Here is a 15573-nt window from a genome sequence, read left to right on the forward strand (position 1 = left end):
TACTCCTCCAAGATAATCTCTCAAGTTAAGTTAGGTAAAACGCACTGGTAAAAACAAGCCCAACATATGTTTAGCAGACGGAGGATGGACTTTTTTGATACGATTGATTTTACTAGCATACCAAGAGCAAACCAATTGAGCCGACACGCTCTTTTTTGTTATACTTTTCCTTCGTTCACTTCCATTTTCACATCAATTAAATCCAGCAAATCTGAATTCTTTAGTATCCAAGCTAATTGTAGTAATATTAGAGACAGAATCCGAATCTTCCCAACTTAAATAAATTTATAAAAAAATCTTTTTTCAATAAAAGACACGCGAGCGAATACCTTTGTATCAAACTAAATAAAATTAAAAATATCTTGACAAACATCAGATATATTGTCAAATTTTACAAATTGTCAATAAAAGTTGCAAAAAGCCTGTCAAAATGCGAATCAAAATCAAGGACTGCACAAACACAACTTAAGCAGCAATTATACTTAACAGTTATACATAGTATTGGCATTCAAATTCCTGATGAGATGAGATCTAAATATGTGGACACAATATTTATGGAACTTGCTTCTTGTCGAAGCTTCAGAGGTAAGTTTGCTAGTCCTCACTCACTGTTGAATAACGTGGGACTGTTAAAGGAACGGGGGAAGTTCCAGTCTTTCACTATCTTTCTACCCAAAATCTGTCTTTGATTATTAACTTTGACAACCTACCAATCAATCACAACATAAATAATATTAACTAATTAATTACATCCCTATCCTTAACCTACTGAGTTGGGTCGACAATGGCTTGTCGTCCTTCAAACCGATCTATCATTTATTTTTAGCTAATTGAATGGGCAAAATGCGGTAACCACTACATATCTATAGTGCCCACAATCCTGTGGGCAATCGGTGCCTCCGCGTTCGCCCATCGCTTGCTCGTCTCCATGTTCCGTAGATTCATGTTCAGAAGAGTGGCGCTATGGGAACTCGTTCTGCAAGTATGCTCACACTTTGTTATGTAGAAACGAGGTTAAGTAACATGGGTATCATATAGATTGGTTAGAATACTTCTAAGATCTAGTTCTTCATCGCTGCAGTTTTTTCAGACTGGTTGTGGTCATGATGTCTCGTAGACTTACTTCACCAGCTGCCGCCACTCCTCCCTAGTTAGCTAGTTTTAAGTCAAGAATACGTTCTAAAGGCACTTACAGAAGTTTTTAACTAGAACCCCAACTTACCAATCTTTTGGCGAAAAAGATCATCTATACCTAATTGTAATTTCCAGCATCTCCTGTTCGTATGGATGGTGCTATACAGCCTCCACTTCTGGCACGTGTCTGTGGGCCTCATCAAATTATTCATAGACTATTGCGACGAAGAAGTAAGTTCTTAGGATTATTTTTACTCGTCGTTGCAAATTTATGCTCAATTACCCGCAGTGTCAAGTTGCATTGGTTTGAAAATTCTACCCGAGTCTCATCATTCACATTCATAATATAATTTGCTAATTATGTGTACGTCTTACAGGGCGAGATTCTGATGGACGAGGAGAAATTGGCGACAGTGAACATAATGCAGCAATGGGTGATCTGGTTGTTCGGTGTGTCGCCTCTTGCGGTGTACTGGTACACAAGACCACGGCGATCTTCACCACCCATTATGATATGGTATTTAGCATCAAATACTATGTTTCACCACATTCTTACGTTGAAGGAAATCATCGCAACTGGACATGTCGGCGAAGAAATTAAAAGATATATGCAACAACCCACACTGGGCTAGTGGGATGGATTAGTCACCCTAAGTAGGCTCCGTGCCTCCTAGGTTGCGACAGATGATCTTGTCGTATCGTGAACGTATATGACTATATTTTAACCTATTTTCTATATAAAAATAAAATATCTTTGTTTCACAGGATTACAACCAGTCCATGGCAGAGAAGAGAAATGGGTCCTTATGGATATTATTTAAATCGACCATTTTCATCTTTACAATCCCTCACAAACCTATCTCTACAGGAACGTACGCTAACCTTGAGACGGGCAGTAAGCGATTCTAAAATCATCATCAGAGAACCACCCAAGAAGAGAAGAATTTCTAAATCCATTTAGAGTTTTATACCTTTATTTAAATTAATTAACAACTACTACAATTTCTGATTTGTGTATTATTTCGAATTAGTGTAACATATAATTGACATCTCTAATTTTTTAATAATACTTTTTTGTAAGATTTTAGTAATTAAAAAAATATTTATTGTCTATAAGATTAATTAAAAATAAAACGATATCGAGAACGCATCTTAAGCAATTTTTTGTTCTAGCAATCAGATTTAATCTATTCAATTAAACAATAGATGTCACTGTAAGAAAATTAGTGCATGGTGTAGAGATGTTAACAGATGGGTTATATAAGGCGGAGCGCAATCTCACGGAGACATACTAACCTTGCGTAGGGTGTACCGTGATCACGAAGGCGGTTGCCCCGGACTGGCTCCAGTCATTGCACTGCGGCTGGATACAGTTAGTCTGTGACTATCTCATATCGAGATACGTCGTACGCGTAATTTTTGGTAGTTGGACATGCGTTCTGCGCTGTCCTTTATATTTCACTCAAATAAAATACTAGAATCGACGCGACCAGTCGAATGTATTTTTGATGCAGAAAATTACGATAACTTTATTGAGTTATACAAAAAAATAGGTTAGATTTAAAATAAAGCTTATAATGAATATTGCCGACTCAAACGGTGCTATACCGAAATTACGCAGAAAACTGGCGTGAAGTAATTCGCGTTTCATCTGACGAGTACTAATCCTCTTCTAACCTTATTCTTATAAGGAAAGAATTGACTGGACTAAAATTAGAAAAAATAATGCCTACGATATTTTATTACGAACTGTAAAACTTATTTGATATCTCTCTCTGTCTCTCTCCTTATCATCTATATCTTTCACCATCCAATTTACCATATTCTAGTTATATTTTAACGTGATTGTTTCTTCTCCTTGATCGTATCTTAATAATCTGATTATCTCATTTAGCATTCAGTCGCATCATCTCTATTGTAGTCTAGCAAAATCTACACCGAATTAACTGTTAATTATAAGAAATCAACCCAATCACAAAAAGCAATAAACAAACATAAAAACAGAAAACAGTATATTTGTATATCGAAATAACGCGATATCTTAGTACTAACCGACATCCCGACAACTAACCCATACGTCGCACCCAAAGCACCTGCGCCCACTGCGTGGAAGAAAAAAAACAACACTTAAAATACATTTATTTACATAAATAGAAAAGAACAAAGATGAATAAAAAGGACAGAATATTAAAAATATATATAGAGTTGTTTTTTATTTAGTTTTATAAAAATCTCTTTCCATCAGATACTAACAAGGCTAAGGCTATGTATCGCTCGTTGAGGTGGTTTTCTTAAGATTGTTCAGTGCAAAGCTGCGAAGAGGATCGCTCTGTCGTGCCTAAAACAAAGAAACTATCATTAAAAATATATTTTACTGTATAACTAGCTGTCGTCCGCGACTCCGTCCGATAGCCGATTCTCAAACTTACAGAATATGCATATAAAATTTCATCAAAATCGATCAAGCCGTTTCGTAAGAGTATGGTAACTAACATTGTAACACGAGAATTTTATATATAAGACAATCATTTAACAGTTTTCTTTAAATGGAAAAAACATATTAATATATTTTTAGAGATTTTTAGCGTTGAAAATTCTCAAACCCTTCAGTATAAAGCCGTTCCAAATGAATTCTTAAATCCAACTGTCTCTTTTACTCATAGAAACAAAAAGAGAACAAGAAATAGAGATCAGAAATTACAATTTACTTTGCTTTAAAAAACATTTTTATTCTTACTTGATATTTATGTCTCTTAGCACTACCAAAGTTTGCTGGTTTGTGTTTTCTTTTCTTGGTAGGTTCCGGAGGCTGGTCAGCATCAGGCTCAGGAGTGTCATTCCTCAACGCCGCTGGTAATAAGTACTCTGGTACATGAGCAAGCTGTGGCTGCAATCTTACTGTATGCAGCGCTTTATCTCTTCGTAACGCTGCAAGGTCTGTTGGATTCTCTTCGAAATATCCCTGGAAAGAAGAAATTCTTGTAGTTTTTGTATGGATTGGTTTGTATCGAATGTGTGATGTGTATGTCAGAGAGAAGATTAGTCGTTCATCAATGTATTATGTTTGTATGGTGTCATCATTTGAGCTATATATTTCAAGAAATGTAAGACCAAAATGTAGTCTATTCCTATTAAGAGACCTTATGGACTTAATAGACTTCCATTCTGCTTATAACTTTCCGTTTACTCTAATCAAAAATTTCTGATTTTAGTTTCATGAAATTTCGTAAAGTTAATGGTCCTTCGAGCAGGTAAAGACCAAGACAACTTTTTAAAGCTTGTTTTTATCAGTTTTTAAATTACCTGTAGTTTTTTGCAATTAAGTAATTCCTGTTTGATCTCCTTGAGCCTCGCCTCGCGCACCGCAATGCGCGTCACTGCGCGCCACGCGTCACGTGATCGGTATCGGAATCCTTCCACTTCTTCTAACGCGAACTCATATTTCCTAATGACAAACATTTAATATACATTAAGATTATATAAAATACTTATTAAAATTTTCGAATTTTTAGTTTTGTGTCATATTTTAAAGTACCCTAATCCGTTATCGCTATTAAACAGCTTCACTAATAGTAGGTTTGTGAGACCAAAATCCGTGTATAAAAAACATATCATTATCTTACACAAAACAGAGATAACATTATTTTTGAAACATAGATTTTGGTCTTAGAAACCCACAGTAAGTGTATAATAATTCAATACGTATTCTTTCCACAAGCCTTATTATTTTTAGTCAATTAAAATGCAAGGTTTTATATTAGTTTAAGCAAACTAAAATTGTACTTTGATTTAGAAGCCAAATATTTTCGGGACATGAAATTAAACGGATTATTATACTTGAAAACTTACTGTAAAACTTTTTCTCCATTAAAACCCTTAGACAAATGTTCTTCAACCGCATCCATGAGGGGTTTCTCCCGAAGTGATACAAATGAGAGTACTGAACCCTGAAACCATAACAAAATAATATGTAAAATAATAACTTAGCACAAGAAATATATTTTTAATTCATTATGTGGTAACTAATACATAATAGTACATAATAGTGAGACATAGTATAATTATGTTATATTTCTTTATATATTAGCAAAAATAATGGTACTGAAAATAATCTTACTAATATTATAATGGATGGATGTTTGTTAGAAGGTATCCCCAGAACGGCTGCATGGATCTCGCTAGAAATTCGGACTAAATGTAGAATACAGTTTAGACAAACACATAGGTTACTTAGTAAGTTTTTTTATTATTCTCCGCAAACGGAGTCTTGGTGAAACATTTATTTATAAGTTAATTGCTCACCTGGTTGTTCCCTCTAGCAGTCCTGCCAGCTCTGTGCACATAAGAGTTCACATCCAGAGGAAAGTCGAAATTAATAACATTTGATACATGCTGGAAGTCGATACCACGAGATACACCTGACTCTTTATCCTTTTTCCGTTTTGATTTTTGCTGAATAAAGAGAAATAAATTGGTATTTAAAATAAGATCAATTGACAAACATACAATTCTACTGCAAATAGATTTTCTTTGTCATAACTATTATATTATTTTCATATTCGGCTACCACTTCTATAACATCTGCCAGAAATGACAGATGACACATCTGTATCTTTATAATAAAATAACGGAATTATATGCGGTTTACATTATTCTAGTCCAAAGATTGATGTGAGCACTGGATTACAATTGATAAAATGTAATAATATACTGGAATACACTGGTGTGATTCCAGTCTGTAATTAAACTTTTCCAGTTGTAATACAGCGCAGATCACTAGACTGGAATAATGTAAACCAAACCTTTAATTAAAAAGTTGTATTGCTGGAAGCACAAGGAGAGAGATCTACAGAAGCCCCAATGTTTATGTTCACTTCAATACAAAAAAAATGCTAATTGTAACATTATAAGAAAATTGAGGATAATATACCTTATTCTTCTTCCCCCACTCATCAGGAGCCAGTAATCCACCATCAGGTTTCTCCAATGCTTTCTCATCGGATGCCACTATAATTTGATATCTGCCTCTATTGAATTGATCTACAGACAAACATCTAACTGCAGCTGGCAACTCCGAGTTAAGAACACAGGAACCAATTTTAAACTGTTCTAAATATAATTTCAATCTGAAAAGCAAGTGAAATTACAAAAAAACATTAGAGGGAATACTATAATACTATTATTGGTTAAACCTGATTAAACAATATCTATAAGCTAGTCATTGTCTTGACAGACAACCTCTACATGGATGAAACTCGCATAAGAGAGAAACATCTGTTAGCAAAAAAATTGCAGTACATTGGACTCTCATATATACAAGTTAAACTGGAACTAGTTGATAATAAACTAGACAAAATTTATGTCAAAATACTTAATAAAATAAATAAGATATTACATGTTTTCTGATGTTAAGGGATTACTTTACTAGTTGTGCGGATTAATAAAAAAAAATGTTAACACATGGCTTATGTATTCTTCCAAACTATGTTCTACATCTATGGCAAATTTTACAGATATCTCTTAAGATGTTTTGTAGTTACCTACAATGTTATGACAAACAACCATCCATCCATCTAAATAATTACATTTATATTAGTAAGAAAATTACTCACCAAACTATTATGCGTATGTAATATTACTAATTAATATCATTTTACTTACTTGTAACACCTATCCACAGTTCTAACAAAAATTATGCTCTTCCCTCTAATAAGGTTCAACTTCAAAAGTGCATACAATATCGCTGCCTTATCATCCTCTTCCGCAAATAAATGGTAATGTTGGAGTTGTGATGATGGCGCCAGTTCCGGTTCCTCAAGTTTCAATGTCACTGGATTCCGGAGTACAATTTTCTTTAAACTTAGTACATCATCTGATAGTGTGGCTGAAGCGAGAACTGCTTGGTAGATTTTTGGCAAATAACTGTAGGATAACATGTTTTAATAATGAAAACTACTTTTAGCTTGCGCTATTGTTTAATGAATTTGTAAATAATACTAGTGATTTCTCATATTATGTAATCACTGGAATTTTGTAACATGATAATTTTATCATGATCAGCTCACTATATGTCCCTACTGATGGGCTCAGAGCCTATCCTAGGTTAGGGGTGACTATTGGGAGATAATTTTATACAACTGGATAAAAATGTTATCATGGTTGAAACAACATTTAATGGACAGGCAATGTTAAGGACTGATCCTTAATAATCTTTATAGTCAATATGTTTTTCTTTAGTATAAAAGATTGGAACAAGTTGCCAGCATCAGTTTTTAGTTTAGTAAGTATGACACGGGCCTCCAAGAGTAGAGTGAATTGGTATTTACTAAGTTTGTCATCTTTCGACCGCTTCAACACATAACATCAGGTGGGATTGTAGTCAATCACTAGCTTATTCAATATAAAAAAATATGTTTTATAGTTGTATCTAACCATAGTTGCATTAGACAATTTTAACACACCAAAGATTATCATTATGTAAAATAGGACATTTTTACCAACCTTAAGAGTTCTTTTATTTCATCTTCATATCCAAATGAAAATACTAAATCTGCTTCATCCACAACCAACATGGATAGATCTTCTTTTAACCTCATGTTTTTCGTTTTTAAATGTGCCAGTGCTCTTGATGGTGTCGCCACAACAATGTCTGGTTTGTCTGATAACAGGGATTTTTGTATTTGCATATCTCCGCTAGATGATATATCTATACAACGGACCTCTCTAGCACATTTGAGGGTCAAGTCACCAATTACTGATGCTATCTGAGAAACAAATCAAAGTTGAAGTTGAAAATTAATCAAAATAATATTGTGTAGTATAGAGATAGCTAAGTTACATTGACATTTTAATTAGGTTTGTCTTTTCCTTTGCCAAGTTTTATCATAAAAATGTACATTTTGTCTATGGTGAAAGTATTGTTTATAGGTTAGAAAAAGTTTAAGGAATATCTTACCTGTCCACATAACTCCTTACTGGGAGACAATATTAGTGCTCGTATACATTGATGTGTACTTGTATTCTTCAAATTCAATATTTTTTGAATAACAGGTATTGCGAAAGCTGCTGTCTTTCCGGAACCAGTTCTAGCTCGTATGAGGACGTCTTTGCCTTCCAAAAGCAGTGGAATCGCTGTTTCTTGAATCAGTGTTGGATGGGGCCACGCCAGTAAAGATATGGCCTGCGCAATTACATTCATTTACTAACATTACACACAATATGTTAATTAAAAAACTCCTACGTTGTTTAATAATCATGCTTCTATTTATCTAATAAATTAACTTACCTTCAGTATTCTATCATCTAATTCCATTTCATGAAACATAACCTTTTTGTCTTCTTCCATTGTGTATGTTGTGTTATTTACCACTTGTTCAAGAATTATAACCACTAGTAATAAAGGCAAGGAATATTACGACACAAAGTAGCAGATTATTATCGATAGCTTGCACAAAAATTAAGAAAACCGCCAGGTATTATTTAATTTCAAACAACTAAACCTTTATGTTTATATTCATGTTTCAAACCATGTGATGCAATGGCGAAAGCATGGCATCATGGCGTATCAACTTGACAGAGACCATAGATAAAGTATAAAGTATAGCTCCTTGACAGAGATAGAATTAGTGTTGCCCCGTAACCAATGCCCGTGTCCCCTGTGTTCCTCTAAAAAAGAGAGCACTTCCATATGCGGCATACATATGGAAGTGCCTAGGCCTATTTTGCACACGTAATGATATTTGTCATAACAAAAACTTGTTCTATAAATTAAATCTATCTAAATGTACATGACATTAATTATAATGTATCTTAATATTTTGTGTTACGCGGTCATCATCAGCTGTGGGACGGTTCAATTAACGACAGGGTTTTAGCCAGGAAACATTATTACCGCAATTGCTAAATTGAAAAGTTTGGTATAGCAAAAAAGTATGAAATTTTGCTTTTCTTCGTATCACAACTAACTGCAGCAACAACCAAGCTAAAAAAAATCTGTCAATAAAGTGGCAACACTTTTAAATGGCCGAGTTGTTTCTGCATTACTCTATTATTATTTTTAATTGTGAAATTTAATAAATTTTCGTTCTTACGTGCTAGTTTAAACGTTATTTCTTTTGTTTTAAAAGATTTTGTGTGTTTCTGTAACTCTCATGATTTTTATGCTTTTAAAACATGTTTGACCGCGGATGCGTTACAGACCGCAGTTCATTGCCTTATGTAAAACTGGAAATGGTGTTTCTTCCGTGAGTGACCGAAATATATAGTGACTTATGTGTTCGGTGTTTAGGTCGAAACCAGCGATAGTGAATAGTGTATTACAATGTCTAATTCGACAGCCCAAGTATTAATGAAGAAGGGTAAAAGGGGGGCAGCTTCGTACATACATGCGGACTGCGCCAGTGGGTCGCCCCAGCACTTGGGGCCACTTTTGGACGTGCTGCTGAACCCTAGCAAGGCTATCGACGAATGGGAAACGATAGATTGGTGCCGATGGCTGTTGGCTGGAGGCAGAACACCCGATGAATTCGCGGCAGTTGGTAAGTACATAAAGACATAACTGTACTCTTTAATTGCCATAGTTTTCTAGGTTATGAGATACAGTTGGATATTTTTGTCACTTTACAATATTTTTATACTTCCAATGTATTCTTTTCTTGGAAGGTATTATTTAATGCAACCTTTATATATGTCACAATAATTTGTTAATAATTAAATTAATACTTGATTTTTTTATTTGTCAATAAGAGGTGCAGAAAAGGGATGTTAAAGCTGCTAATGTAGAGTGTTATAAAAGTACCAAATAGATTAAATACACAAACATATTCTGCTAGGTTAGTATAGTGCTAGTCTTAACTATGTATAACATTAAGTCACATGGATTGCAAATTTTATTTGACTTTTATAGTAGACACACTTATAAAGGCTAACTACAAAGCTTTTATACATTTTAAGTTTTACTATATTATGTCAACAAAGTAACAAAAGAGTTGCTTTCTGATTTTCTTTGGTTGGTGTTTTGTATTTTCTTGTCTTTTCAAAATCTACAGTAATTACTAATCTTCCTTAAAAATAGAGGATGTAGCCAACAATGAAAATTAAATGTAAGAGATATTTACATAATTAATTAAAGAAATAAAGAGGGGTATGGTGTACCGTCTCTTTGTTTCAACATTATTTAAATAAAGTGTTATAATGCTGAATTTAGTTGATTTCTTCACAATGCGAATACATTTTAATATGCTAAGGTATCACAAACAAAGGTAAATGTATTTAAAGTGAATTCACAAACAGATGACTGTTGTTGTCCATTTTTTCTGGTCAATGTCATGAAGCAGATGTGAAGTGACCTTGTATGAGTCACACTTTGCTCTGATAAATCACACAGATATCACACTTTTTGATTATGTAGGACGCATTTAGGGATAAAGGATATAAAGTTGATGTATATATTGTTTTCTAATTATTGGAAATGTCATTTGCTTTATTTTATGTTGGGACTTAAAGCGCTTGGTGCGATTTCAGACCAGCCAATAATTTGCGTATCCAAACCGGTTTTGTATATTAATGACTATAGGTTGTGACATTATCGCCAATCTGTCTGTTAAACGCAGTGATAAGCGAAATGATCTGAGATAATTTATGCACGTAGGATATTTACCCAACTCCTATACGTATTATATGTGATATTCAATTTTATTTATGTTTTTCGACACAGTAGCCTCCATATAATTAGGCATAGGTGATTTTTACAAGTCAAAACATAATAAGATTATCACTAACCTTTTTGGTATTTCTCGTATTTTTTCTAAATTTCTATAACATGGCAACCCTAACTCCGACCCAATTGGCCAACCTCGCTGTAGGGTCAAGACGACCGGGTTCGCAGCGAAGGCCGCTCGTATATGCGGGCTTCGACGCATTGCCGTAAACATCGATGAGATTTGGCCATGGTTTTCGCTATGTTTGTTTGTGATTTTACCAAAATCTTGTTCGAACATTATATTTGTTATTAACCGGAAAAAAAACCTTTAGAAATATTTCTACAATTTTTTTTAAAGATAAATAACCTCGAAAAGTCAACGTCCCACAACTTTTCAATATCTCAACTGCTATTGTAGGTACTTAATGGACAAGTTACGATGTTTTAAAAGCTTTAATTTAGCAAGAAAATGACTTACTCCGGTAATGAGTCATTTTACTATACCTATAATTTTTATCTGTTAAGTTATAAAGTCGTCGTCAACATATTATAAAAGCTTTTGAATCATCGATATATCTTCCAATAGTATCCATATTTATATAATACAATAATCTATATACCCTTCTATGCGTCCCCATCTCTGTCAATCCACTTCCCATTCTCATCCTATCGAAATAAGAAAAGGGTGGAAAGGAAAAAATTACTAAAATTAGGCTTCCGGCACACAAATGTATTTTAGTTTACACAAATGTTTGTAAACATCAAATGAGTGGTTTGACAAGAACAACACTTAACTAAAACAATATTCCGAAATGCGTCTGATACGCGTAATGTGAAATAGGCGCGCAGAATACATTTGCATCGTTCAGATTAATCATACCACCATTTGTATTCATGAACTGCATTCTGCTAACAAAGATAAAAAATGTGTTTTAAAACTCACGATAAACACGAAAACATTAGAGTGTCCATTACCATTTTCCAATTCTACAGAACTATTAGAAGAGAAGCCATAGATGTATTAAAAATGTTCAAAACACAATGCGTGCGTCATGTGCCTTAAACCAAAAGAGCACCTTCCTGTTCTTAGCCTTTACATTGACCATGGTTTGTTTATTGTTGAAAAAGCACCGATCATTTTCTTTTAACGAGGCACTCGAGTTTTCCCCCTCCGACATCTGACGCAAAGCAATAAAATATACTGATCCGAAAATAAATATTTTTGACTTGCATGAATAAATTACACCGACGATGAAATTAACCAAGGCCATAGGCAAAAATACACCTGCTATTAAAATTTATTTGGTACATTTTTAATGAATGTTTTCTTTGCTTACACCTGTTTACTATGACACATCTTTGACATTTATATTTGTTAAGGTACTAACGTAGAAATAGAAAAAAAAGGTATCTTAATCTTATAATTGAATCAGGAATTATCTTTCAATTGATTAGTGGTAAAGGCAGCTTGCACGAGAAATAGAACCATAGAATGTGAGTTACAGCATCGCGGTAGAAATAATTTACCATAAAATAAAACTAGTTCCGAGTTAATTAAACTCGCTCGTCCGTCCGTCTGTAGCAGTCATTTTTTGTGTTCGCAGACACACCTTAAATAGACATCTTTTACAACGACCTGGAATGTTGCACGCCAATCTTCCTCTTTACATATTTGAACAATTTTTAGTACTTGGTATTCGGTTACAAACAAGTTTCTTCTTCAGCGACAAATAAAAAAAAATATCATTACAGTTATTCAGAGGATGACGCGAAACAAACGTGGTCTTCTGGATATTTTTTCGTAGACAACCCTGGCTTAGGGTAGGATCCGAGCCCCTCAGTGGGGACTATAGTCAGTTGATGATGATGACGCTCACATTTTGAAGAGAACTAAGTCGTACTGGTTTGGAAATGCCGCCGACTTTAGACCGTTCCACAACGAGGCTGTGTATGGCAGGAAATTGCGCGAGAATCGCACGTTTTTCGTTATCAGCAACGCAAATACATTATCTGTACGAAGTATGTTTTTTTTCCATACTACATACAGACATTCCAATTTTATTTACTGTATAGATTATGCAAAAGGTTACTGAAAAGAATGTTTACTTTTTGGTCTACAATGTAGTATAATCAAGGTAGCCTGAAAGACAGAATTTGCTACCGCTACTGGTAACTTAATAGACTGTCGATAGCAGATTTCGGGTGAGAAACAGTTACTTGTTTCGCCTCATGAACGATGTGCAGAAGGATTTTTAATGCACTTTTAACACTTTACTAAAACAGAGTTTAGTATTAGTACCAAAATTCATGGTATCGTCTCCACCTTTTCCGTATCAGTCCGTCCAGTCAGCCATAAATTTGGGTCCGGGCCGCAGGCGCAGGACAAGTTTGGAGAGCCCCCAGTGTCCTGGAGTTCGTTGACTGCAATGCGGCCGCTACTGTACCGGTCAGCGATCGCGCCGCCGCCGTCACCGGCCGTCGACCTCGCAACAGTGAACAGCTGATCGAACACGTGTCTATCGCATCTCTCTTGGCCATCACAACTCACCCCTTTCGCAGACCAAAAACAAGAGAATGTAAAGATATATGCAATATTCTCAAGACATTCTGCAGACCCCGAATCTTCCATGGACAGTACTATCTAAAATTTTGGACCTAAAGCATAAATAGCTTTATTTACTTAAAATAAGATATTAATTTGCCTATTTATCAATTTGAAAAACTTAGTTGACTATGCGTTCTTTCAGACTATTTTCTACATCTGTGCCAATTTTCATCAAGATTCGTTGAACCGTTTTATAGATAACTTCTAACAAATATCCATCTATCTATCCAACCAAACTTTCGCATTTATAATATTAGTAAGATGTAATACGCACTTTATATATCTTATAGCTTTATAACGTTTTTTTTATTAATTATAAAAGTATTTAAGTTATGTTTTATTAGCGGCTTAGGTATTTGTATCTTGTATCCGTCGTATTATACTTATCCTGCTCCCCTCGGATGTTAGGACCAGTTCTAAGAATAAACAGGCCTCTTTTTGTCCTCCACTGATCAACTTTCTTAGTCGCAGGGCGATTGTTAGCAACGCGGATTTATGTGCAATGTCTAGATATTTATGTTAGTGGTTCTTTTTGTCTTTGGATTTTATTTATTGACTTGATTATGTACCTTTACAAAGTAATGCTTAGTATTTATTTATTTTTATGTGTATATAATATTTACATCCTGTGTGTAGGAATCTTCAACAAAGCTAGAAATTAGCCTTTTAAGTTAATAAGTTAACGATATATTTAATATCCACATTTTAATTAAAACTTATTATCATTGTCGCAATTTGAAAACGCTGTTTTAATTGCGTATTTTGACAACCAATACGAAGTCTTCCTTAAATGTACATTATTGCTGATGGACTAGTGTGATACAACCCTAATTTTAATATTGACGATATTGTAACTCTGCCTGTCCCTTTAAGGCTACGTTTTATGGTAACCCTAGCTCTGCAGTAGTTCAATACATATACGAGCCAAACAGCCATTTGTCTTCCACACTCTGCCGACTTATAATTTTTTATTGAATTCAAACTACTGATAAAATGATATAACATTACTTCTCACTTCGTTTTAAATAAAAATTCTTGTACTTTTTCACGTTATTTATACTATTCGTTTAGAAATATTAAAGGTCTATTACGATAACTACGATAAGTTTAGTTTAATATTATTTATTTATTAGAATTTTATGGAATTATATTTCGTATAATTTAAAGTGTAATACATATTTTGGCAAGAAAACGAAGGCCAAGTTACATATAATACTTAGTTTTGGCTTAGGCTAGATTGTTACATTTTTATGCCCACTATTTGGATGTGAGCCAGAGTTAATAATCGTTGCGATTTAAATAGATTACATCAATGTAATTGAACAAAGATTTGAAATAATACTTTTGATGTAATATTCTTTTTGTTTGAAGTTCTTTAAGTTTGTTTGGTTTAAATTATGATATTGAGGAGCGTTTTCATAATGTTGAAATACGTAAAAGGTAATGTCTCTTTTGATATTTATCTTTCACAACATAATTATACATTTAAAATGTTACCAGTGTAATTTATGATCCCGAGGATTACATGTTTTGTGAGAAATGCTCGTTTTGCAGCTACTATGTCTGTATTTTTATATAACTACATCTTACAAGTATATAGATATGTGTAAATAAGCTTTGATACGGCTCAAAAAATCAACTCACATAGACTTGAATTGAGCTGCGGCTCAACAACTAAATGGGCAAGTCACAAGTCAATGCGATGACCTATAAATATGCGAAACGACCAGCCGCGAGTCGCAAAAAGACCATTCACGCTATCGCGGACTTACATCTCATACTGACTAGTGACTCGCAACTCGTAAGACAAATCATATTTCTATGCAGTTTCAAATTCAGCTGAGCTGTGAACCGATTCAGTGATCTTTTTTACACATGCGAATCGTGATTCGATCTGCAATTTTTGTTAAGCTATCAAAGATTACACGTATGATGTTATTCGCGGTCAATTATTTACGTTTTTACGACGAGAAGCCAAAAAGCCTAAAACGATTTTATAAAGAGATGTGTCATTGGATTCTTAATCTTCTTTGAAGTGCCATATATTTATTAAAAAAGTTTGTTAGTGTCATCGTCACCACGTGTCAGCGCTTAGGCTAGGTTCAACAACCATGGTGGCGACGCCCGACATTTC

At 34.2% G+C, this 15573-nt stretch overlaps 3 protein-coding genes across 3 annotated transcripts in view; 2 read left to right on the plus strand and 1 right to left on the minus strand.

Annotated features, from left to right (window-relative positions):
- Positions 1 to 45: 45 nt before the first annotated feature.
- Positions 46 to 2140, plus strand: LOC106115537 (uncharacterized). The gene is made up of 5 exons (XM_013308966.1): positions 46 to 585; positions 827 to 982; positions 1270 to 1365; positions 1512 to 1651; positions 1900 to 2140. Exons 1-5 carry the CDS (start codon positions 538 to 540, stop codon positions 2093 to 2095), a joined length of 636 nt encoding a protein of 211 aa, XP_013164420.1. The 5' UTR covers positions 46 to 537; the 3' UTR covers positions 2096 to 2140.
- Positions 2141 to 3143: 1003 nt separating this feature from the next.
- On the minus strand, positions 3144 to 8707 carry Hlc (putative ATP-dependent RNA helicase DDX56). Its single transcript, XM_013308856.1, has 11 exons — positions 8420 to 8707; positions 8090 to 8314; positions 7636 to 7898; positions 6796 to 7056; positions 6065 to 6260; positions 5437 to 5586; positions 4984 to 5081; positions 4438 to 4579; positions 3872 to 4096; positions 3394 to 3472; positions 3144 to 3236 (listed from the first exon to the last, which is right to left on the minus strand). Exons 1-10 carry the CDS (start codon positions 8477 to 8479, stop codon positions 3398 to 3400), a joined length of 1695 nt encoding a protein of 564 aa, XP_013164310.1. The 5' UTR covers positions 8480 to 8707; the 3' UTR covers positions 3144 to 3236; positions 3394 to 3397.
- A 447-nt stretch (positions 8708 to 9154) lies between these two features.
- Ubr3 (Ubr3 ubiquitin ligase) overlaps positions 9155 to 15573 on the plus strand; it is a 43003-nt gene continuing 36584 nt past the window's right edge. The window contains exon 1 of the mRNA XM_013308763.1: positions 9155 to 9671. Coding sequence (XP_013164217.1) covers positions 9455 to 9671 — 217 coding nt within the window. The 5' untranslated portion in view covers positions 9155 to 9454. The remainder of the gene's footprint in view (positions 9672 to 15573) is intronic.

The sequence above is a fragment of the Papilio xuthus genome, unplaced genomic scaffold (assembly GCF_000836235.2).
Source record: "Papilio xuthus unplaced genomic scaffold, Pxut_1.1 DF827789.1, whole genome shotgun sequence".
NCBI lineage: Eukaryota > Metazoa > Arthropoda > Insecta > Lepidoptera > Papilionidae > Papilio > Papilio xuthus.

Bases quoted from the DNA above. Each gene is read 5' to 3' on its own strand.
- LOC106115537 (XM_013308966.1), top strand. From the start codon at position 538: ATGTGGACACAATATTTATGGAACTTGCTTCTTGTCGAAGCTTCAGAG. The intron at 1,366-1,511 runs GTAAGTTCTTAG...TACGTCTTACAG, and splicing joins TAGACTATTGCGACGAAGAA to GGCGAGATTCTGATGGACGA. The intron at 1,652-1,899 runs GTATTTAGCATC...TTTGTTTCACAG, and splicing joins TCACCACCCATTATGATATG to GATTACAACCAGTCCATGGC.
- Hlc (XM_013308856.1), bottom strand. From the start codon at position 8,479: ATGGAAGAAGACAAAAAGGTTATGTTTCATGAAATGGAATTAGATGAT. The intron at 7,899-8,089 runs GTAAGATATTCC...TTTGTTTCTCAG, and splicing joins GTAAGGAGTTATGTGGACAG to ATAGCATCAGTAATTGGTGA. The intron at 3,473-3,871 runs GTAAGAATAAAA...TCTTTGTTTTAG, and splicing joins CTAAGAGACATAAATATCAA to GCACGACAGAGCGATCCTCT.